This window comes from Symphalangus syndactylus, chromosome 7 (genome assembly GCF_028878055.3).
Source record: "Symphalangus syndactylus isolate Jambi chromosome 7, NHGRI_mSymSyn1-v2.1_pri, whole genome shotgun sequence".
NCBI classification, from domain to species: Eukaryota; Metazoa; Chordata; class Mammalia; order Primates; family Hylobatidae; genus Symphalangus; species Symphalangus syndactylus.
This window is the reverse complement of record NC_072429.2, coordinates 40,705,849-40,730,694: the sequence shown is the minus strand read 5'-3', so window position 1 is coordinate 40,730,694 and position 24,846 is coordinate 40,705,849. Positions and strand designations below refer to the sequence as shown.

Genomic DNA, 24,846 nt, shown 5'->3' with positions numbered 1-24,846 from the left:
GAGGCAGAGGTTCTCATTATCTACCTGTTTACTTATTTATTCAATCCTAATATATACATAAAGTGGTTTCATAATTGCTTATATATCTTGTAAGAAACAGACTAACTATATTATTTGGATACAGTACCGTCTTTGGCTTCGGTGTCCAATCAAAATACTGAGAACACAAACTGAGTTAGCCATGGCCAATAAAAAGAAGTACCATGATGACCAATGACTAATTATATAAGAAATGAATGGTTCTTTCAGGATAGTGCATTTCTTCTCTTGACACAATAATAATAAAATGAATAGGACTGAGGCCAGACAAAAAAACAATTTTCTGAAAAAATCAATGTTCCCAGGTTCAAGACACATTTAGGAATACCAAATACAGGCCAGGCATGGCAGCTCATGCCTATAATCCCAGCACTTTGGAAGGCCAAGGAGGGTGGACCACTTGAGGCCAAGAGTTTGAGACCAGCCTGGCCAACATGGCAAAACCCTGTCTCTACTAAAAATACAAAAATTAGCCAAGCGTGCAGGCACATGCCTGTAATCCCAGCTATTTGAGAGGCTGAAGCACAAGAATCGCTTGAACCCCGGAGATGGAGGTTGCAGTGAGCCAAGATCATGCCACTGTACTCCAGCCTGGGTGACAGAGCGAGACTCTGTCTCAGTTAATAAGAATGGAATACCAAATACAGAGGAAATATCTTGGAAAAGCTTCCTTCATACTCAACATTTTTTTTTTGAGACAGAGTTTCACTCTTGTTACCTAAGCTGGAGTGCAATGGTGCAATCTCGGCCCACTGCAACCTCCGCCTCCTGGGTTCAAGTGATTCTCCTGCCTCAGCCTCCCAAAGTAGCCTGGAGTACAGGCACCCGCCACCATGCCCAGCTAATTTTTTTGTGTGTGTGTGTTTTTAGTTGAGACAGGATTTCACCATGTTGGCAAGGCTGGTCTTGAACTCCTGACTTCAGGTGATCCACCCACCTCGGCCTCCCAAAGTGCTGGGATTACAGGCATGAGCCACTGCGCTTGGCCCATACTCAACATCTCTACAAAACAAGTCTTGAATCTTAGCAATGATACTGAGTTCATTAAAGGAAGACTCAAAGTAACTTCAGCTTGATTTGTTCCTGAACACATCATGTCAGCAATTCTTATATATTAAATATTATGTTGCTCATCCACAAAGGAAACATTAAGATTTTAAAATTTTGTTAAAAGCAAAACAGAAAGTAAAATTAAAACACCAATTTTAACATGTCTTCTATAATCTGAGGAGAATTGGACCCTATAGAACAGCAATAAGGAAAATGTTTACTCACCATCTGCTGAAAATTTGTCAATAGCTTGGGTCAAAGTGAGGAAGTTGCCTGTGGATTTTGACATCTGAAATAGAGAGTCAGTGATCAAGCATTAATAACAGTAATATAAATAAACCAAATCAGCCAAATAAAATTAACTAGGTTGGCCATAACCAGATAAAAACAAAAAGGAATTCGAAATATGGAAAGGAAAAGATATTACACTAATTTTAGAGAGGTGAAAACTGAATTTCGCCCAATAAAGTGGCTTGTTAAGGTTACTCAGCTATCAGTGACACAGCTAGGAGAGGACCTCCAGACTCACACTCAGTCCACCGTGATTTAGCCTATACTGTCTGGGTTAGACATACGTAATGATTCCACTATAACTCCAGAACACCAGCTGGTTACCTAAGAAAGAGCTTTACGGCAATCAGAATCATTCAGAAATGGAATGGACCAGCTCATGAGGTTGGAGTTATGATTTTAGGAACCCTCCTATCATTAGGGTCACAAAAATCAGTTGTTCAAGTTGTGCTCTGCCTTAGGGCAATGCATCGGAAGAGGCACCACTCACAGCCTAGCAATCTTTATTGTTTTAAAACTAATGTCATTAGTATAACTATGCTGATATCAAAAGGAAATGATGATTATATCAGTTTTCTATTATCCTACATGGCAATACATATCTTGTTCTAATAAAATCAGGATAGTACAACAACTTTCAGACAGCCAAAGAAAATGTCATGTTCTAACAAGAATAATAAATGTATTGTTCCTCTTTGACTTACAAAGAAGAAATGAGTTCAATAATCAAAGGTTCCTTATTGAGCTAACAAAATCTATTAAAACCGCCTGTGCTTCTGAACAGCAGTTTTTCAGTCTAATATAGATTACCTATTTTTCTTTTTTTTTTTTTTTTTTTTGAGATAGAGTCTTGCTCTGTTACCCAGGCTGGAGTGCAGTGGCGCAATCTCGGCTCACTGGAACCTCTGCCTCCCGGGTTCAAGGGATTCCCCTACCTCAACCTCCTGAGTAGCTGGGATTACAGGCGCACGCCATCATGCCCAGCTAATTTTTGTACTGTTAGTAGAGATGGGGTTTCACCATGTTGGTCAGGCTGGTCTCTAACTCCTGACCTCGTGACCTGCCCGCCCTGGCATCCCAAAGTGCTGGAATTACAGGCGTGAGCCACCACACCCGGCCATAGATTATCTTAAAGGAACATTTTTTATTACCTTTCAATATTAGGGCACAGGCTAAGTCTGATGTTACATAATACAATTTACATCATCTGCCGTTTGTTTAAAGCTACAACTATTTTCTCTTTTTTTTTCTTTTTTTGAGACGGAGTTTCACTTTTGTCACGCAAGGCCTGAGTGCAATGGCACGTTCTCGGCTCACTGTAACCTCTGCCTCTCGGGTTCAAGCGATTCTCTTGCCTCAGCCTATAGCTGGGATTACAGGCGCCCACGACCAGGCCCGGCTAATTTTTTGTATTTTTAGTAGAGATGGAGTTTCACCACGTTGGCCAGGCTGGTCTTGAACTCCTGACCTCAGGTGATCCACCCACCTCGGCCTCCCAAAGTGCTGGGATTATAGGCATGAGCCACCGCGCCCAGCCCCCTACAACTATTTTCATTATGACATATAGACACTTATGACAACTAATACTGTCATTGCTATTCTGTTGGTTACAACAAAATTCACTGGTTGTAACAAATATAATTTGTTACCATTTTTATTAATGAGGAATAAATAATTTTGTATCTTTTTTTTAATCAAGGAGGGGTGCCCTTCTCTAATTTGCACAGAAGTATCATAGGGGCAAGTGAGGGGTCTGTCAAGTTTGTATAACCTCCTATTGAGGATATTGATTAATAAGATAAAGTCCTATGCAGTCTGTTTAAAAAAAATCACCCACATTATTAACAGTAACAGTAGTGATAGTAACAGCAGAAGCATAGAGAGGACTACTATACTGCTTGGGAAGGAGCATTACATGACACCTAAAAATCTTACAGACTCCAAAATTCTATCATTCTACTAATTTAGTGGCCAGTCACAGTATAAAACAAAAAGCACCAAGCCATTTTCTCAACTTACTAAGAAAAATAGCTCTTCCCATCGTCTTTGATACTATGGAGGCCTGCTGGGAGCAGCACTTCCAAAAGGAAATATGGCTGGAAGGCTGTGGTCCAAGGCCATTTTTGCTGGCTATGAGCAATGTCTCCAGAACACACAGCTCTTCTTAAAATTGAAGGTGTTAGCTGGGCATGGTGGCTCACATCTGTAATCCCAGCACTTTGGGAAGCCGAGGCGGGTGGATCACTTGAGCTCAGGAGTTCGAGACCAGCCTGGCCAACATACTGAAACCCAGTCTCTACTAAAAATACAAAAAACTAGCCGAGTGTGGTGACAGGCACCTGTAATCCTAGCTACTCGGGAGGCTGAGGCAGGAGAATCGCTTGAACCCAGGAGGTGGAAGTTTCAGCGAGCCGAGATCACATCACTGCATACCACCCTGGGCAACAGTACGAGACTCTGTCTCAAAAAAAAAAAAAAAGAAAGAAAGAAAGAAAAAGAAAAAATTTGAAGGTGTTTATGCTCAAGATGAAACAGAATTCTATTTGGGCAAGAGATATGCTATGTATACAAAGCAAAGAACCAGACGGTGACTCCTGGCAGCAAACCAAACAAAACCAGAGTAATCTGGGGAAAGGTAACTCAGGCCCACGGGAACAGTAGCATGGTTCATGCCAAATTCCTAAACAATCTTCCTGCTAAGGCTACTGGACACAGAATCAGAGTGACGCTGTACCCCTCGAGGATTTAAACTAATGAAAAGTCAATAAAAGTGGATTTGTGGAAAAAAAAAAAAAAAAAAAGGGCCAAGTGCAGTGGCTCATGCCTGTAATCGCAGCACTCTGGGAAGCCGAGGCAGGAGGATCACTTGAGGTCAGGAGTTCAAGACCAGCCTGGCCAACATGGCGAAACCCCATCTCTATGGAAAAAAACAAAAATTAGCCAGGCATGGTGGCATGCACCTGTAATCCCAGCTACTCAGGAGGCTGAGGCAAGAGAATCGCTTGAATCTGGGAGATGGAGGTTGCAGTGAGCCAAGATCATGCCACTGCACTCCAGCCTGTGCTGAGTGAGATTCTGTCACCACAACAACAACAACAAAAAAAAAAAAAAAAAAAAAAGGAAAAGAAAACTCTTCTGGGTCACAATGCTAAGCTCTTTATGATTCTTGTCCCTGTCTGTCTCACTTTTTCTCTCTTTACTTCAGTTTCAATTTGTGTCACCTTTGGCCACTCTAAATACAAATGTTATAAATAGGTAACTTTTCCCTATCTCTCTCTTCAGTTAATACTATCTACTCCCTTGCTCAATTTTAAAGATAAAAATTAATTTATAGGCCAGGCGCAGTGGCTCATGCCTGTAATCCCAACACTTTGGGAAGCCGAGGCGGGTGGATCATGAGGTCAGGAGATCAAGACCATCCTGGCAAACACGGTGAAATCCCGTCTCTACTAAAAATACAAAAAAAAAATTAGCCAGGCGTGGTGGCGGCTGCCTGTAGTCCTAGCTACTTGGGAGGCTGAGGCAGGAGAATGGTGTGAACCCAGGGGGCGGAGTTTGCAGTGAGCCGATATGGCGCCACTGCACTCCAGCCTGGGAGACAGCGAGACTCTGTCTCAAAAAAATATTAATTTATGCTTAGTCCTAAATGTGCTAATTAGAAGATTTTTAACTCTGATTAATTCATATTATTTCTTATTTATTTACTAATTTTTTGGTAGAGATGGGGTCTCACTATATTGTCCAGGCTGGTCTTGAACTCCTGGCCTCAAATGATCCTCCCACCTTGGCCTCCCAAAGCTCTGGAATTACAGGCATGAGGCACCACACCTGGATACATTATTTCTTATACATATTTTTAAAAAAGTGCAACACTCTAAATCTGAAAAGCCTTCCACAGAATTTTAAACTTTTAAGATGCAATAAGCCTTACCTTCTCAGAGTTCAGGAGGAGATGTCCATTTGCTCTCACAGCTGTAGGCCATTTGTCACTTCACAGATAAATGTTTAAAGACAGAAAATAAGAAACAAAGATGATAGTTATGGCTTAAAATTTTGAGGTAAAAGCTAATAGACTCATAAAGGTTTGCTAAGATAAAAGTGCAAGGATATATACTATAGTGCTTTTTGTAATAGGAAGTGAAAACAAATCAAAGGACTGGCTACATAAACTAGGATACAGGTATACAATGATGTAACTACTTAGGTGGGGCTACACATATGGATATAAAAAGATCTTAAAAATATATGTGAAGGCCGGGCGCAGTGGCTCACGCCTGTAATCCCAGCACTTTGGGAGGCCGAGGCGGGTGGATCACGAGGCCAGGAGTTCAAAACCAGCCTGGCCAGGATGGTAAAGCCCCATCGCTACTAAAAATACAAATATTAGCCGGGTGTGGTGGCTGGCGCCTGTGATCCCAGCTGCTGGGGAGGCTGAGGCAGACAGTTGCTTGAACCCGGGAGGCAGAGGTTGCGGTAAGCCAAGATCGCGCCACTGCACTCCAGCCTAGGCAACAAAACGAGACTCCTTCTCAAAAAAATGTATATATACACACACACACACATATATATACACACATATATATACACACACACATATACACATATATACACACATATATATACACACACATATATATGTGAAAACATAAGACAGAACAGTGTAAACAATGTGGTATCTTTGTATACATTAACAAATAGAGATATCAGATGCTGGTATATAAAATCACAAGAAATCAATAGCATCATGATGAATTTTGGGAAACAGAGTAGTGTGCAGGCAAGGATGAAAGTTCACTTTTAACTTTTTGCCTTTAGGTACTCTTTAAATTTTCAAACTATGTACATGTCATTCATTCATTCTAGCAATGAAATCATATGGGGGTTGAGAGCAAGAGTTGTGGAGCCAATCTCTCTGGGTTTGCATACTTGTACTATCTTCATTAGCTGGGTAGCTTTGGGTTATGATTTGTTCCTCTTTATTCCTCAGTACAGTTCCCTGCCTACAGACATGGATATTAAAGACCTTCCTCGAAAAGCTGTAGTAAAAAGAGTTATTAAAAGTGATTTTAAAAGTACCTGGCATAAGCTCTTGATGTCAATACTTATTTGTAATTTTTAAAAACCTAACAAATGTGAAAAAAGTTGGTGCAAAGGAATAAAGATTCAACTTATTGGTAAAGAATACTTCTGAGATACCAATTTGCCTATAAATGCATTGTAAACAATAGAGAAAAATACTAGGGCCAGGCACGGTGGCTCATACTTGTAATCTGAGTACTTTGGGAGGATCGCTTGAGTCCGGGAGTTTGAGACCAGCCTGGGCAACAAAGTGAGACCTCATCTCTACAAAAAATAAAATTAGCCAGGCAAGGTGACATGTGGCTAGTCCCAGCTACTCGGAAGTGTGAGGATGACTTGAGTCCACAAAGTTGAGGCTGCAGTGAGCCAAGATCGTGCCATTGCACTCCAGCCCGAATGACAGAGTGAGACTCTGTCGAAAAATAAATAAATTAGGTAAGTAATAACAGTGGATGACAAGTATTGTAAGAACTACATTAAATTTATTTTATTCCTCTGGGCTGGGCACGGTGGCTCATGCCTGTAATCTCAGCACTTTGGGAGGCCAAGGCGGGTGGATCACCTGAGGTCAGGAGTTCGAGACCAGCCTGGCTAACACGGTGAAACCCCGTCTCTACTAAAAATACTAAATTAGCCAGGCGTAGTGGTGCACACCTGTAATTCCAGCTACTCAGGAGGTTGAGGCAGGAGAATCGCTTGAACCCAGGAGGCAGAGGTTGCAGTGAGCTGAGATCACACCATTGCACTCCAGCCTGGGCAACAAGAGCAAAACTCTGTCTCAAAAAAATAAAAAATATTCGGGAGGCTGAGACAGGAGAATTGCTTGAACCCGGGAGGCAGAGGATGCAGCAAGCTGAGATCGTGCTACTACACTCCAGCCTGGATTCTGTCTCAAAAAAAAAAAATTTATTTTATTCCTCTACTTCAAAATCTTCGTTTTATTCTTGAAGGAAAAAATGTAATTTTATTCTAAATACAAGAAGGCATAAGAAATTGTTTTGGTTTTATGAAATAAAATGTGAACAGACTGAGAGGTTTGTTTCCTCAGCTACTTGAGGGACTAGAGGGAAAAGTAGACACGTCTGGGTAAAGAGGGAAAAGGACAGAAGGATTACTCTGAAGAAACAGACTCTAGTCAGAATGTTACTACAACTAATGCTGGAATCTTGGGGCTCTCCGCTCTAAAGAGAAGGTTCTTTCCAATTCTAATGTTCTAGAATTATTCCTGCATTTAACAGGTCAAATGAATTACTAGCAGACCAGCAATGCACCTGAGATATGACATGCTTTGGTGCCTGGGGTAGGTATGTGGATTTCTGGATGGAAGAGATAGGAGGTGGCCTTTCTGCTTTAGTACACATTTAAGATAAGAAAAAGAATGTAACTGGCAAATCTATCTATACCATCCCCTCCACAATAATTTCTTAGATATTTGAAGCCACAAGACACCCCTACTGACAATCAATACATCTAGTCCACACCTATTTCATCATTCACCTTTGTTCCGGCCACATAGCCACATGATTATAAAGGTAATATGAAAGATGATTTGGAACAAGATCCTTGCCAGAGACACGAAGATCAACAGGATACCAGAACTCAAACTCCTGCTTTAACTGATCTAATTTTTCCTTTGCGATCTGAGTCTTAGGAAATGGAGCCTCCTTGAAGAAAACATAATCCCAAACTTCCTTGGTCATCTGTTGCGGTCTGTATTAAAAATAAAACAAACTATTATATATATATGTAATTTCTTTGGGAGAATCAATACCTGAATCTAACCATGGATTAGGAATCTCTTTCTTAATGTAGTTACAGGAACAAATAAGGACAACAGCTTCCATAAGAATGAAGAATAGGCCGGGCGCGGTGGCTCACGCTTGTAATCCCAGCACTTTGGGAGGCCGAGGCGGGCGGATCACGAGGTCAGGAGATCGAGACCACGGTGAAACCCCGTCTCTACTAAAAATACAAAAAATTAGCCGGGCGTGGTGGCGGGCGCCTGTAGTCCCAGCTACTCGGAGAGGCTGAGGCAGGAGAATGGCGTGAACCCGGGAGGAGGAGGTTGCAGTGAGCCGAGATTGCGCCACTGCACTCCAGCCTGGGCGACAGAGCGAGACTCTGTCTCAAAAAAAAAAAAAAAAAAAAAGAATGAAGAATAGATGATGATAGTAAGGGGCTATTTATTAATTTTTCCCAGTTCAACAGTAAAAAAGCAAAAACATCACGACAAAATTCTGTGAAATAAATCTTATTAAAACATTTCAATACGTAAATCAAATATCACAACTCTTACTGACAAATTATGCTTCTTTCCCTTATCTGTTTACCAACCTAATGCCCAGCGGAGACTCTGCCTGTCCATGCAAGTTACCCCCCTGCAATAGGTGTGCGACTGTGTAAAATGCCATGTAAATAGTAGAGTCAGAAAGTGATTCAATCAGCCACTGCTCATCCCAAGGCAGGTGAGTGCCTGAAAAATAAAAAGTAACACATGAGGAACCTAAGAGACATTTCATCTACAGAATCCACATTTTTAAGAAGGGGGCTATAGCATTTACAAAGCTACTTATTTAGGAAGCTCTTAAATTATTCTTGAATAATTAATAAAATGGTAGATAAAAGACAAAATGGGCCAGGCACGGCGGCTCACGCCTGTAATCCCAGCACTTTGGGAGGCCGAGGCAGGTGGATCACCTGAGGTCAGGAGTTCAAGACCAAACTGGCCAACATGGTGAAACCCCATCTCTACTAAAAGTACAAAAAAAATTAGCCAGGCATGGTGGCAGGTACCTGCAATCCCAGCTACTCGGGAGGTTGAGGCAGGAGAATCGCTTGAACCCAGGAGGCAGAGGTTGCAGTGAGCTGAGATCGCGCCACTGCACTCCAGCCTAGGCGACAGAGCAAGACTCTGTCTCAAAAAAAGAAAAAAAAGACAAATGGTTGAAGTTTGGAGTCTCTCCATAAAAAAGTCACACCACAAAATCTATATAGATTAGACAGGGCATATTTCTACCCCACAGTAGATGATAGTGGACTATATCCTAGTTTTCAAGACCCTCCAAAGAAAACTTCTTGCTTTCAATTCAGAAAACACTAGAATTGAGGGGGGGAAAAAAGGTAAAAATGTATATTTTCTGTGTAACTGGCAAAGTTATCCAAACAGAAAAATTTCAAGTTTGTTTACCTAGACCATAAGTTCTTGAGCAAGCATGTTCTTGTAGCCAACCTAAGGTGGCTTCAAAATTCCTCCTGGTCTCCTCACAGAATCTAGAAAAGAGCAAAAGACAAAGTTTATCTTTATTGGTTCATTTTTTTGTTGCATTTCAACTTTACTGTTTCCACATTTTTCATCTCCTTTTTCCTCCTTCATCACTTTCTCCCATCTTACGTTTCCAGGTTCTTCAAGCACTGAGATGTCTGTTTCTTCCAATTCTCTTCTCCATAATCCAAGTACCTGGGAGTGGACAAATTGATGTGGTTTTTTTTTAAGTCAAAGGTGAGCAAATAGACTAGGGGAATTTTCTTGCTATAAGAGAGACTAACCACTGGTCACACAGAGCCACGACACATTCATCTGATGACCTGGACATCACTTGTTTCTCTGGTTCCATGTAGATAAGTGCATCTCCCTAAAGGAAGGTAAATAAACATATATTAGATGCTATGTCAAATCAATCTTCATTCCTCAAGGATAAAAATTACTTTAAAAAAATGCTATACTACCAATAACTGAAACCCCACATTTTCATTATGTCTTCCCCGCCTTCCCAGGGTCAGTTATCTTCTACCTTTCCTCCTATGTAACACTTGCTTTTAAAAAGGCATGAATCTTCATCAAGTGGATCACTTTCTCTAGCTACTGATTATTTCGTTTCAGTGAAAAATTAAAAAGTGAACAAAAAGGAAAAAAAACACACAAAAGATGGTTAGCAGTTTCGAATCCTATGGTTTGAAGGTTGGGCTTCCTATGACAGTTTTTTGGGGTTTTGTGTTTTTTTTGTTTTGTTTTTATTTTGACAGATAGGGTCTTGCTCTGTTACCCAGGGCACTATCATGGCTCACTACAACCTCAACCTCCAGGCTCATGTGACCCTTCTACTTTACACTGCAGCCTCCTGAGTAGCTGGGACTACAGGCACATGTCAACCCATCCAGTTAATTGTTAAATTTTTTTATAGAAATAGGGTCTCACTATGTTGCCCAGGCTGGTCTTCAACGCCTGGGCTCAAGTATTCCACCTCAGACTCCCAAAGTGTTTGAATTACAGCCGTGAGCCACTGTGCACAGCCCTATGGCAGCTTTTTATCCTTCTTATAAACTACTGCTTAAAAAAAAAAAAGATATACAAAGACTAAACATAGAATATCTTGTTACTAAAGATTTATAGTGCCATGAAAAATTTCCAGTAGAAAACTGACCATGCTTTTGATTTTTTACCAAATATAAATCTTTCTTAATGCTATTATGATCCTAAATACTTTAAGCATGAAAATTGACGATGCTTTTGACTTCTTACCAAATATAAATCTCTCTTAATGCTATGATGATCCTAAACATTTTAGGCTAGGATAATTTTTAAAAATAAAATCCAGCATTATTATTCATAAAATGATTCACTGCTCTGTTTTTAATGCAATTCTTCATGCTGAAATTAAATAGCTGGAATTCTGGTTTAAAGATGGTAGATTAAAAACAGACATTTAACTCCCTCTCAAAATTCCAATAAAAAGACAACAAAGAGGGTTTTACAAATGGCAGGAACCTACAAAGTCAAAATGAATGAGAGAAGAAAAAGTATTAACTGAATTTTGAAAACAAAAAAGCAACATGAATGACAAATATATTAGCAGAAATTAAAAAGCTATCTGAATCCTAAGATAACAATAGAAAAAGCTGAAAAGCAATCCACTCTGTACTCTAGTACCTCAGAAATTGGTGGCATTAAATAGAAAGAGACTCAGAAATTGGTGGCATTAAATAGCTCTAGAAATAGAGATAAGGGCCGGGCGTGGTGGCTCACGCCTGTAATCCCAACACTTTGGGAGGCCGAGAGTTTGAGACCAGCCTGTCCAACATGGAGAAACCCTGTCTCTACTAAAAATACAAAATTAGCTGGGCATGGTGGTGCACACCTGTAACGCCCAGCTACTTGGGAGGCTGAGACAGGAGAATCGCTTGAGCCAAGAGGCAGAGGTTGTGGTGAGCCGAGATCATGCTATTGCACTCCAGCAGCCTGGGCAACAAGAGCAAAACCCCGAAAAAAAAAAAAAAAGAAAGAAAAAGAAGAGAAGAGAGAGATAAGGTGAGACTGAAAAGAGGAGCACCAACTAAAGTCATTTAAAGAAGTGGGTATCTGGGAAATGGTAAAAAAAAAAAAAAAAAATACAAGATAAAATAAAATAAAATAGAGGTTAGAACCCCATATACTGCCCCTACCTATGCCAGAACCAAAAAAATAAAAAAAAAAAAGGCTAATTCTCTGGAAAAGGTAAAAGAAAGTCTCTGAACTAGAGACAAAGTTACAAGTATCATAGTAAAAATAGGGGAGTTAAATGAAAGTCAGCACTTTCACATTCCTAGCTATCTTCTCCCATCCAACTCCCAAAATGCTCAGTTGCTTAGACTTTTTTGTTTGTTGTGAGACAGGGCTCTGTTGCCCAGACAGGAGTGTGGTGGTGCCATCTCGACTCACTGCAACCTCTGCCTCCCAGGTTCAAGCGATTCTCGTGCCTCAGCCTCCCGAATAGCTGGAATTAGAGGCAGACACTACCATCCCTGGCTAATTTTTGTATTTTTAGTAGAGACAGGGTTTCACTATGTTAGCCAGGCTTGTCTCAAACTTGACTTCAAGTGATCCACCCGTCTCAGCCTCCCAAAGTGCTGGGATTACAGGTGTGAGCCACTGTGCCTGGCCACTTAGACCTTTTGAGCTAGAGATTGGCAGAATCTTCTGTAGGGAAATCTAACAAACCCAAAAGCAAATACTAAAAAAACAACATCCGGGAGTCACCAAGGCCCAAATGGCCCTTTCTAGATCTCCCCCAGTGAAGAAGCCTAGTGACATGTCCTACCCATATGCAAAAACATTTCTTTTTACACCCAAATATATTATATATCAACAGTCTTCCTCAGAGAAATAAGATTAAGATGTCCCGTCTATGAAACAAGAACAGCATCCTACAACAAATCAGCCAGGCATGGAGGCACATGCCTGTAGTCCCAGCTACTCAAGAAGCTGAAGTGGGAAGATCACTTGAGCCTAAAGCCAGATCAGCCTGGGCAATATGGCAAGACCACTGTCTCTTAAAAAAAAAAAAAAAAAAAAAAAAAATCAGAAAATAAGAATCAATTATTGAACTGGCCCCAAATTAGTAATTATTGAATCTGGGTGATAGGTATTACAGGAATTTATCATTCTACTCTCTACTTTTTTATACATTTGAAATTTTCCATACGATTCTTTAAAAATAAGTTCTTATAAATTTGTATTCATACACACACACAAATAGTAAATAAAAGCACATAGTAAAGAAAAGCTAAGAAAGAAAATGATGAGGGACTATCCCACAAAAAGGACCAAAAGGACTGCTAGGATCTAAGAGGTTCAATATCTGAATGTAGGAATTCAAAAAGTGAAAATAGAGAATAAGAAAAAAATAAAGTAATCAAGAAAAAAGTCAAGAAATGTTCCCCAAATTGAAGTACACAAGTTTCCAAATTGAAGGAGCCCACCAAGCACCCAGTAGAATGGATGAAAATTGACCTACACCGAAGGCAAATCATGAAATTTCAGGATACTGGGAGAAAAAAGATTATACAAGCCTCCAAAGTCAGGGGAAACAAGTTACTTAGAAAAACATCAGTCACTACCAGAAGAGTTTTCAACTTCTTAATAGCATCAATGAACCAAAAGATGATGAGGTAATACCCTCAGGTTTTTAAGGGAAAATTATTTCCAATCCAGAATCTATACCCAGGCAATCCAATATAAAGATAGACGACATATTTCAGACATGAAAAGTCACAACAATTTACCTTCCAGGTACCCTTTCTCAGAAAAGCTATCAGAGGCAGAGCTTCACCAAAATGAGAAAGAATATAAGAAGGACATAGACATGGGATTAAGGAAGCAGGAGATCCAGCTCAAAAGGAGCAAAGGGTATTCTTAGTAATAGTGGAGGAACATCCAAGATTTGTGCATCAGGACAGTAAGCAATCAGTTCAGACTAAAGCCAGAAAGCTCTGGAAGAGCTTTCTCTGAGATTGAACTGAAAGCACACTGATGTGTTTGAACTGAGTAAGAAAAGAAATAGACAGTTGGAAAAGAGCTGAGAAATGGAGTACTGATAAGTTTATTTTAAGAATTTTTTAAGGCTGGGCACGGTGGCTCACACCTGTAATCCCAGCACTTTGGGAGGCCGAGGCGGGTGGATCACGAGGTCAGGAGATCAAGACCATGGTGAAACCCCGTCTCTACTAAAAATACAAAAAATTAGCCAGGCGCGGTGGTGGGCGCCTGTAGTCCCAGCTACTGGGGAGGCTGAAGCAGGAGAATGGCGTGAACCCGGGAGGTGGAGCTTGCAGTGAGCCGAGATCACGCTACTGCACTCCAGCCTGGGCAACAGAGCAAGACTCCATCTCAAAAAAAAAAAAAAAAAAAAGAATTTTTAAAAAATAAACATAATTATGAATCCCAGGGAAAATCAAAAGCTGAGGACGAAAAATTATTGTATACTACATTTATGGATAAGGCATGTCTCAAAAATGTAAATAATAACTATTGATCTAACATTTGTTATAACTACAGTGTACAGAGAAGACAGGGTATGGAGTAGTCTATACCAATAAATGTGGGACGTTAGAGAAAACAAAAAGTAGGGGAAAGAGTGTAACCTTGATCTTCCTCCTACTCCTGCCAAGAGTAGGAGGTTAGTGGCTGATACCTAACCCTGAAAAAAAAAAAAAATCACATTACAAGCATTTAGATCAGAGATCTGTAAGAGATGGAGATAAGCCGGGCACGGCGGCTCATGCCTGTAATCCCAGCACTTTGGGAGGCCAAGGCGAGTGGATCACCTGAGGTCAGGAGTTCGAGACCAGCCTGACCAACATGGAGAAACCCCATCTCTACTACAAATACAAAATTAGCCAGGCATGGTGGCTCATGTCTATAATTCCAGCTACTCAGGAGGCTGAGGCAGGAGAATCACTTGAACCCAGGAGGTGGAGGTTGCAGTGAGCTGAGATCGCGCCATTGCATTCCAGTCTGTGCAACAAGAGCGAAACTCCATCTCAAAAAAAAAAAGAGCTAGAGACCAATACTAAAACGATTAAATGTTACCCCCTTCAAGGAAAAGAAATTTAAATTATGGAAAAGTGATGAGGAAATTGATGCTTTTTTATTTCAATAAGCCTAACAGACCATTGTCTCTCTGTATTATGGGTATACAAAGTTGTCAAAAATAAAAATGTAAAGGGTTAACTCAGCTAAATAGAAGAGAGTTATAACAAAAATGGAGGGATGAGAGGAGGATGACAGAAACACCACAGAAAGAAAGGGTTGTAACTACCAGTAACTAAAATGGCCACTGCCAGAAATATCATCAAAGTTCTCTATACATGCTATGCACACATCGACTTTAGAACACTACCTTTATCAACATTATAGATGGGATGTTCAAGTTAAGTGTAAATAGGTCTATTTTCTGCCGCAAAACTATATTTTTATTACAGCTCCAGGTTCTACTATAGAACTCACTGCTAATAACACTGTCAAGTCTAATAACTAACAGCTCTTCTAAAACAGCCTTCAGAGCATAGCCTATCACATACAGCGTCAATCATCTTTTTCTGAATAGTCTTCTTTACATCTTGAACCTTCTGTCCTTTAAATCCATCCACCAACATGATCTAAAAGGATGAGAAGGGAGAAAAACCACATATAAAACAGTTAGAATCTGCCTTGAGTTTCTTTCCTAATTTTCCCTAACTAAATTTGCTTCTGCCCACCGAAATATTTTTAGTATGAAACTTATCATATTTATAACAATAATTTTTCATTTTGGTATAGCATGGATAACTAATATTTATAACACACTTATAGTTCTGTCAGTGATACCCACCTCACTAGGTTTCACGGAGATACCTAGTGTGAGCATGATTAGGAAGGAATACTCACTTCCACTTCTTAAGTTTCCACATGGACAGACTTCAATTACACTCACTCACCTCATTCCTGGTGGTTTCTGAAGGAACTAAGCATATTCGGCTTCATCTCATTAGGCTCCTCTTTCTAACCCCACCTGCTGCAGGTGAGTATTCTTTGCCTGGCCATGTGATAAAGCTTGCTCTTAGAAGGAGGCCTACTCTTTCACCTCTGTCTTTTTTTCATAGGCCAATTACATTCTAGGGCAAAGTATTAGCTTATCTATTGTTGCCATCAATTAAGCCTCAATCACCTTCCAGCTTTCTCTGGTAATAAAGCAGGTATTTTCACCTACATGACTCTTATTTTCACCTACATGACTCTTATTTTCATCTACATGACTCTTATATTTCCCTCAAATTGTTTCTATCTTAGGTAGAAAAGACATGCATTCTCTTTTGACATTCTAAACCTCTAACATACCAAAATACTTCAATATCTATTTAATCCAACATTATAAAATTATATTTAATAAGTGCAGTGATGAAGAACACAAATTTGAATTAGCTGGGTGTGGTGGCAGGCCCCTATAATCCCAGCTACTCGGGAGGCTGAGGCAGGAGAATTGCTTGAGCCCAGGAGGCAGAGGTCACAGTGAGCCAAGATTGAGCCACTCCACTCCAGCCTGGGTGACAGAGCAAGACTCAGCCTCAAAAAAAACAAAAAAAAGAACACAAATCTGGCCAGGTGCAGTGGCTCAAGCCTATACTCCCAGCATTTTGGGAGGTCAAGGTGGGCAGATCACTTGGGGTCAGGAGTTCGAGACCAGTCTGACCAATATGGTGAAATCCTCGTGTCTACTAAAAATACAAAAATTAGCCAGTCATGGTGGCACGTGCCTGTAGTCCCAGCTACTCGGGAGTCTGAGGCAGGAGAATCACTTGAACCCGGAAGTTGGAGGCTGCAGTAAGCTGAGATTGCGCCACTGCACTCCAGCCTGGGAGACAGAGCAAGACTCTGTCAGATACACACACACACACACACACACACACACACACACACACACACACACAAATGCAAATCCCAGAGCCAGGCTACCTAGTTTGAATCCCAGTTCCCAATGGCTATCTGGCTAATCTCAAGTAAATCAGTTAATCTCTTTATGCCTCCATTTCCTCATCTGTAAATTGGAGATAAGAGTGCCTACTTCAGAATAGGGTTATTTTCAGAATTAAGTAAATTAATATATAAGTGCTACGTAAGTGTTGCTTTTATCATCATTCAAAATATGTGTCACTTCAAAAAAAAGATATGTAACCAATTCTTGGTTATCCAGAAAAATGTAAGAAAGCTAAAACTAAAAAACACTCTTGTTGATGTCCTTAAAAATCTTCATTTGAATCTGAAGCACCTAACAACTTGTTTGGATTTTTATGTTCTCTAGCCTAGCCTTCTTTCCATGGAAATGTAAACCACATTAACATATGCACAATTAGGAGAAAAGAATGGTTCAGAACATGTTTGTTGAACTCACCTGGCATTTAGTAGACATTCATAAATAAATTAATGGACTGAATAAAACTGCTTATCTAAAATATGAACTCCTTAACTAAAAGAGCAAAAGAAGGGACCAGGTATTCTCCATTTAATAAACCTTTGAAGTTTACTGCATAGTAATATGAACTAATTTGAAATATCTTGTCAAGAAATTCACTCCAGGCCGGGTGCGGTGGCTCACGCCTGTAATCCCAGCACTTTGGGAGGCCGAGGGGGGTGGATCACGAGGTCAGGAGATCGAGACCATCCTGGCTAACACAGTGAAATCCCGTCTCTACTAAAAATACAAAAAATTAGCCAGGCGAGATGGTGGGCGCCCGTAGCCCCAGCTACTCGGGAGGCTGAGGCAGGAGAATGGCGTGAACCCCGGGGGGCGGAGCCTACAGTGAGCCGAGATCGCGCCACTGCACTCCAGCCTGGGCAACAGCAAGACTCTGTCTCAAAAAAAAAAAAAAAAAAAAAAAAGAAATTCACTCCATAGAGATTCCTAGAAGGCACAAAAAAGACAATTTCTGAAAATGCTTTTAGGCAAAGGTCATGATAAAAACAAAAATTAGAAATTTGGAAATAGAATACATTCTCATAATTAAGCTCTCAAATCAATGTATAGCTGAAACTATGTTAAATTTTTCTACATTTTTTCTAATTAAGAAAATCACAGAGCATGGAGTAACTCAAATAAAACTAAAAAAAATTATTACTTACACCCTCATAAAATCCTTTTAGATATATCTTCTCCTTTGCTTCTGCAAGTTTTTCTCGGTCATTCTGGCTCTGAATTTTCAACTCATCACAAATGGTTACGGCAGAAAGATTTCCAAAACCTGGGATTTCAATGACTGGCACCTGCAGCAAACAGCAATCAGGAATGTGTTCACACTGACTGAACACACAGCTCTACAGGGCACAAGTCCTTTTGCCTCTAATGTCCAATTAAGTCATTTCAGATTGTATATGTCATTATGACACTGCCACACATTAAGTAATCACAGAGTGATTAACTTCCAGATGTAAATTTGTCCTCCTACTCTCCACAGGAACCACCCATACTCTGTGTACCAACACCCCCAATGCCCTTCCCCCACGACGCACACCTTTCCCAACACTCTATCCTCCACTGGCATACAATTAAGTAATTCATACTGAAACTAGCAAAATGATGTAAATCAGGGGTTCCCAACCCCAAGGATGTGGACCGGTACCAGTCCATGGCATTAGGAACCAGGCTGCACAGCAGGAGGTGAGCAATGGGCTAGCATCACCCCCTGAGCTTCACCTCCTGTCAGATCATGGGTGGCATTAGATTCTCATAGAAGCACGAACCCTATTGTGAACTGTGCATGGAGGGATCTAGGTTGCTTGCTCCTTATGAGAATCTAATGCCTGATGATCTAAAGTGGTATAGTTTCATCCCAAAACCATTCCTCTACCACACCCTGCTGGTCCATGGAAAAATTGTCTTCCACAAAACCAGTCCCTGGCGCCAAAAAGGTTGGGGACTGCTGATGTAAACAACTAGTTTCATGGATGGTTGTGCTTTTGGTTTATATTAATTCCTCTGGATCTTTCATGAAATGAAAATCATTTGCTAGGAATTTAAAAGTTTTTCTTCTATAGATACTAACATGAAAATACAAGAAACATAAAACAGAGTTGTATAGGACTTTGTTAAAGTTATTATGGTTACAAATAAACATTTATGAAAAGGGCAAAATTTTATCTTTAGAAGCCAGGAAATTGATCATACTAGCAAAGCAAGCTACTATAAAATTGGTGATGCTAAAAAGCTATTTGTTCCAGAACTGCAGGTGCCAGGTGGTAAGAAAATGCTTGTTAGTTTTCCTTTTGCTCTTATCTACCACAGCAGGTATCAAATTAAAGTGAGTAAATCCTTAAGCAAACGCTCTCTTATTTTTGTACTCCACCAATTAATTTTGTTATAAGGAAAACATGTTAGCTCTTCTTTTTCTCTGATAAAGAGATGGATGTGAATATTCTGAATTATCTACGTACTCACCGGCTCAAATGGCAAGACCATGTCATCTCTAATTCCATACTTTGCTCGTAAGGCCTACAGAAAAATTTGCAAGTTAACACTAATGATCAACACTTTACTGGTAGAATCATTGAGAGAAGCAACCTCCAAACTTTCTTAAAAGTTTCTTTAAAGTTTCTATTTGTTCTCCTCTCTATAGAGAGCAATTTTCTAACTTTGCCAAATATCTCAAAAGGGATCTGTAACCTTCAAAAATTTAGTAGCTAAAGTTATAGTGAATAGCCTAAATGAAACTATACAGCCAAAAGCAAAAATGTACATAGACATACACATATCACTTAAATTGAGGTTCATATGCCAGATTTCAATGAAAATGTGAATATCAGAAAACTTTTTCAAAATTCTGTGCAACATATTTAAAATTCAAACCACAGAAAATATATAAACATCAAGAAACAAGTTAGAGGTAGCAGTTCAAAGATAAATGCATAGCTTTTTAGCCTAGTCCCACAGTGTAGTTCAGCAGTATCTAAGAAATGATATGGTGAGGACAAAATACAAACATGAAACTCAGATACTTACTTGCTTTTTCTTCAAGTCTCTGAGGGCAGCAATATCATCAGGGGAGTCGGAAGGAACACTTGTAACCACACCAGTGCCTTATAAAACAAAGTGTTGAATTAATAACTAGAACCAAAACGTGATTACCAAAATATTTCTAGAAATAAACTCTTTACCTTTATCCTCCTTAATAGTTAGCATTGGGAGAACATAGATCACCTTGTATGATGTTAAAGGTGCAGAAAGTGATGCACCAAGAATTTCCTGCGTAAGAAAAAAATCAATATAAAAGGTGAAGTAATTCATTGTGATCACTGGAATTAAAACTATGTTAATATTTTCAGCCCTGAGAAGCTAGTAATCAAAAATATATGGAAATAAATTCAAGAGCTATATTGTACAATATAGTGACTATAGGAAATAACATTGCATTTTATACTTGAAAATTGCTGTGTAGATTTTTTTAAGAGACAGAGCCTTGCTATGTTGCCAAGGCTAGAGTGCAGTGGCTATTCAAAGGCACTATCATAGCATTCTACAGGCTCAAAATCCTGAGATCTCAGCCTCCCAAGTAGCTGGCTCTACAGGCGCACACCGCTGCACCTGATTTAAATTTTAATTCTTCTCACCACAGAAAATGGTAAGTACGTAAGGTATGAATTTGTTAATTACCTCAATTTAGCCATTTCACAATGTATATATATTTCAAAACATATTGTGTACCATAAATACAATTTCTGTCAATTAAAAAATGAATATAGGCTGAGCATGGTGGCTAATACCTGTAATCCCAGCACTTTGGGAGGCTAAGGCAGGTGGATTGCCTGAGCTCAGGAGTTCGCAACCAGCCTGGGCAACATGGTGAAACCCCGTCTCTACTAAAATACAAAAAATTAGCCAGGTGTGGTGGCATGCACCTGTAGTCCCAGCTATTTGGAAGGCTGAGGCGGGAGAATTGCTTGAACCCGGGAGGTGGAGGTTGTAGTGAGCCAAGATCCTGCCACTGCACTCCAGCCTGGGTGACAGAGCGAGACCCCGTCTCAAAAAATAAAGAAAAGAATATAAATAAAATACATATGAAGTAAAACAAAACACATGCTTTTATACCTACTAGAGGAAAAATAATTTTTTTATTTTTATTTTATTTTTTGAGATGGAGTTCTGCTCTTGTTATTCAAGCTGGAGTGCAATGGCACAATCTCGGCTCACTACAACCTCCACCCCCCAGGTTCCAGCGATTCCTGCCTCAGCCTCCCAAGTAGCTGGGATTACAGGCATGCACCACCACGCCTGGCTAATTTTTGTATTTTTAGTAAAGATGGGGTTTCACCATGTTGGCCAGGCTGGTATTGAATTCCTGACCCCAGGTGATCCACCCACCTCAGCCTCCCGAAGTGCTGGCATTACAGGCATGAGCCACCGTGCCGTCCAGGAAAAATAATTTTTAATAATTATAATAACTAAATCTGTCAGTTATGATGACATGAGTACACTAATACGTTGTTTGTGACATTGTACTCCTTGAAGAAAATACAGGAATCCACAGCAAAAGCCACAAAATGTTCATGTAACTCAGACTCAACAACAACTAATTATTTTTTCTTAAACAAGTCTACCCAATGCTGAGTTAATTATACTAGGAAAGCCTGGAAACAACTAAAGCTTTCAATGATAGAAAAAATGATTTAACAAAATATGTTACAGGAACAAGAATGGGTACTACATATCTATTTAAAATAGTAATTATGAAGACAAAGTAAAAGGATAGTTCTAATTTCACTTGAAAAAATCCAAAAGATTAAGCAATTTTAGACCCAAATTCTCAGATGGCAACAAAGAATTTGCAGCTGCTTACTCTAGCTAAGGAACACACTTTTCCTTTCCACATAATTCCCACCCATCCCTTTTTATTCATATATATACATATAACCTGCCTTTACAGAATTTGCAGTCATATGGATGACAGCTAAATATTATAACCATTTTAAAGGTTGAAACTATTTTGCAATTTATAACGTCCATGTCCCTCACGCCAGAATTTGCTCAAATTAACAGGGAGAAAAGTTGCATTAAGAATAGGAAAACATGTGTCCCTAATACTGTTCCCAAGAACTTCTCAGACAAAATTCCCACATTAGGAACTAAGGAGATGTGGCAGTGCTGCTTTTCACAGAAAAAGGCAGGAAACAATTCAAATATCCACTAATAGAGAATGGCTAAGTAAATTATGGTACAGCCAAACAATGAAATACTATGTAGCTATAAAAAATAAGAATAAAGAAGCTGTTTATGTACTGACAAAATGATTGCCAAGATACAAGTAAAAAAGCAGATATGGTACAATGCATATAAAGTATATTGCCATTTGTGTAAAAACAGGGACAAAGAGTATGTGTGTATTCCCTTGTGTATACATGAAATATTACTAGAATACACAAGACATAGATATATTACTACCTCCCTCTAGAATGTGGAACTTTTGTATCTTTTTGTGTTTTTTGAATTTTGGGACTTGTAAATATACTGCAATTAAATTAAAAAGTATTAAATAAGGAATAAAATAGTTCAATTTAAAAGAATTGAGATGGTACTCTACTCACATTTTTCTTTTTAAAAAATTATTTAAGATACCAAACATCAGCATTCACTAAATGGAATTAAACACACTCAGAAATATTGATAATAAAGTAGATAAGGCTGGGTGCAGTGGCTTACGCCTGTAATCCCTGCACTTTGGAAGGCCGAGGTGAGTGGATCACCCGAGGTCAGGAGTTCAAGACCAAACTGGCCAACATGATGAAACCCCGTCTCTACCAAAAATACAAAAAATTAGCTGGGCGTGGTGGCGCGCACCTGTAATCCCAGCTACTCAGGAGGCTGAGGTAGGAGAATCGTTTGAACTCAGGAGGCGGAGGTTGCAGTGAGCTGAGATCGCGCCACTGAACACCAGCCTGGGCAACAAGAGCAAAACTGTCTACAAAAAAAATAAAAAATAAAAATAAAATAAAGTAGATGAGCGTGTAACCATCCATATTTAATTAATATCAACCAAGACTTTCTTCACACGAAAAAAAAAAGGCAGCTACAATTCCAAATTTAGTATTACCAGGAATTTAGGTAATAGTATTTTTAAAATAATATAATGACTAATGCAGCTATTAAATCTCTTGGGGAGGACTGCCTATATTTTTCAACCAGATATTTACCGAGTTGAAACCTAAAAATCAAATATGCTATCTTCATGATACAGTCATACAACGAATATTACACGACAATAAAAAAAGAACTATTCCTACAACATGTATGAATCTCACAAACATAATGTTAAGCAAAAGAAGCCAGACACAAAACAGTCAGACTATACAATTCCATTATGTAAAGTTCAAGAACGACAACTAATCTTTGGTGAAGTCAGAGCAGTGGTTACCTTTGGAGGAGAGAGGTAAGTACTAATGATATGGACATGAGAGAGCCTTCTGGAGTGCCAAAACTGTTCTATATCTTGATTTAGGTGGTGCTTACATAAGTGTATATACATATGAAAATGCACCAAAATACACAAGACTTACACACTTTACTGCATGTACACCTCATTTTTTAAGGTTGTAATGCTCTTTTCTCAATATTCATTGTTGAAATTTTCCTTGAAATTTATGCATTAAAATAAAAAATCTGCTATCCAACTTACCTCCCCCATTAATTCCTTAACAACAGGCACCACGCCATTGTCTTTGGTAAAGCCCTGGTATGACATATTCCTGGCTGCTTTTTGGGTACAGATGAATATATCACCATTCACCGTCTCAAATCCAATGTACTTCATATCAGGACGAACCCAACAATTTGTCTGCCCAAACGTGGTCTCAGGTCTGAGAGTAGCAGCCACCAAGAAAATATTTTTACCTTTCAGGCCACTGAGAAAAAAAAACAAATATTGATGTAAAAACATGTCAACTCTGTAACAACTATCTGATGGTTCAGAAATGATAAAGCAATTACTCTGGCAAACCTACCTTAATTTAGATGGGTATGGCTCAAGCACCTTCAATTTGAGTAAAGTATATTCCTGAGGTCCAACACCCTAAGCAAATAAATGATACAAAAATTTGAAGGAAAAAAAAGACTTGCTTTAAACCTGCTAATCTATGTGAGAGATCTGATTCAAATCCCTAAAATGGGTTCTTGCATTATTAATTTTTTTTTCCAGAGAAGAGATTGCCAGTGGTGTGCTAACCATACCCACAAAGAAGTCCAGTATGTTAAGAGAGATTTGGAGTAATCACCCAAAATAGTGTTTGCCAAAATGAAGGTGAGAAGACACAATCAACCCTAATTCCATCCCAGGGCATGTCCCACATAGTAGTCATCAAAGGAAGACACTAGACCAGAGGTCAGAGATAATGTGCGTTCTAAACTTAGTTTGCTCCATTACTAATGGTTAGACCCAAGGTAGTCATAATCTCTCTAAGCCTTTCCTTATCGGTAAAATAAGGATGTTGTATCTCAGATAGGACTGTCCTGAGGAACACACAAGATAACAGATGAAAAATGCTTTGAAAAATCTACAAAGGATTACTGAAATCTAGGATATTGCTGCCATTGGCTATATTAAAACTTTACTGGATCTTAAGTCTCTCAAATCTTTTAAAATTTTGATCAACTCTCACTTAGATAAGTTACATAAAAACTGAAGGCTGATTTTGAAAATATGTTCAAAGACGGTAATAAAGAATGATGCAATCATAGGGAATCATAAGTTCAGATGCTGGCATTGTCATTGATTTTTACTGTGCCATGGATTTAGCCAAATCACTTACTCTTGATTTATTCAAGTATTTGAGAGAATAATGTTAATAATGTGTTCTACAGGAATTAGAATGAACTTCTAGGCACGGCTAGAAGTACTTTGGAAATAAGCAAGAAGGCACATGATCAAAGCAAATATAACTGGAATCTGTGTACATCAAATCTTAGTCACATATCTTATTACCTCTCCCCATGCTTTCTTTTTAGAGCTGTTTATTTTCCAGATGGTGCTTCACAACATTAGCATGCATATACATCACATTGAGAGCTCGTAAACAGATATTCCGGGAGGCCGGGCACAGTGACTCACACCTGTAAT

At 39.3% G+C, this 24,846-nt stretch overlaps 1 protein-coding gene and 1 pseudogene across 3 annotated transcripts in view; one reads left to right on the top strand and one right to left on the bottom strand.

Annotated features, from left to right (window-relative positions):
• Positions 1 to 24,846, bottom strand: part of LARS1 (leucyl-tRNA synthetase 1) — a 69,007-nt gene that overhangs the window by 20,803 nt on the left and 23,358 nt on the right. For all 3 annotated transcript variants that reach the window (XM_055285782.2, XM_063642696.1, XM_055285783.2), the window contains 14 exons: positions 23,735 to 23,802; positions 23,410 to 23,635; positions 19,898 to 19,985; positions 19,743 to 19,819; positions 19,182 to 19,235; positions 17,870 to 18,010; positions 15,295 to 15,372; positions 10,006 to 10,091; positions 9,851 to 9,916; positions 9,647 to 9,729; positions 8,794 to 8,932; positions 7,957 to 8,169; positions 5,312 to 5,369; positions 1,315 to 1,378 (listed from right to left, as the gene is read on the bottom strand). In XM_055285782.2, coding sequence (XP_055141757.1) covers positions 1,315 to 1,378; positions 5,312 to 5,369; positions 7,957 to 8,169; positions 8,794 to 8,932; positions 9,647 to 9,729; positions 9,851 to 9,916; positions 10,006 to 10,091; positions 15,295 to 15,372; positions 17,870 to 18,010; positions 19,182 to 19,235; positions 19,743 to 19,819; positions 19,898 to 19,985; positions 23,410 to 23,635; positions 23,735 to 23,802 — 1,441 coding nt within the window. The remainder of the gene's footprint in view (positions 1 to 1,314; positions 1,379 to 5,311; positions 5,370 to 7,956; positions 8,170 to 8,793; positions 8,933 to 9,646; positions 9,730 to 9,850; positions 9,917 to 10,005; positions 10,092 to 15,294; positions 15,373 to 17,869; positions 18,011 to 19,181; positions 19,236 to 19,742; positions 19,820 to 19,897; positions 19,986 to 23,409; positions 23,636 to 23,734; positions 23,803 to 24,846) is intronic.
• On the top strand, positions 3,473 to 4,172 carry LOC129486215 (large ribosomal subunit protein eL33-like; annotated as a pseudogene).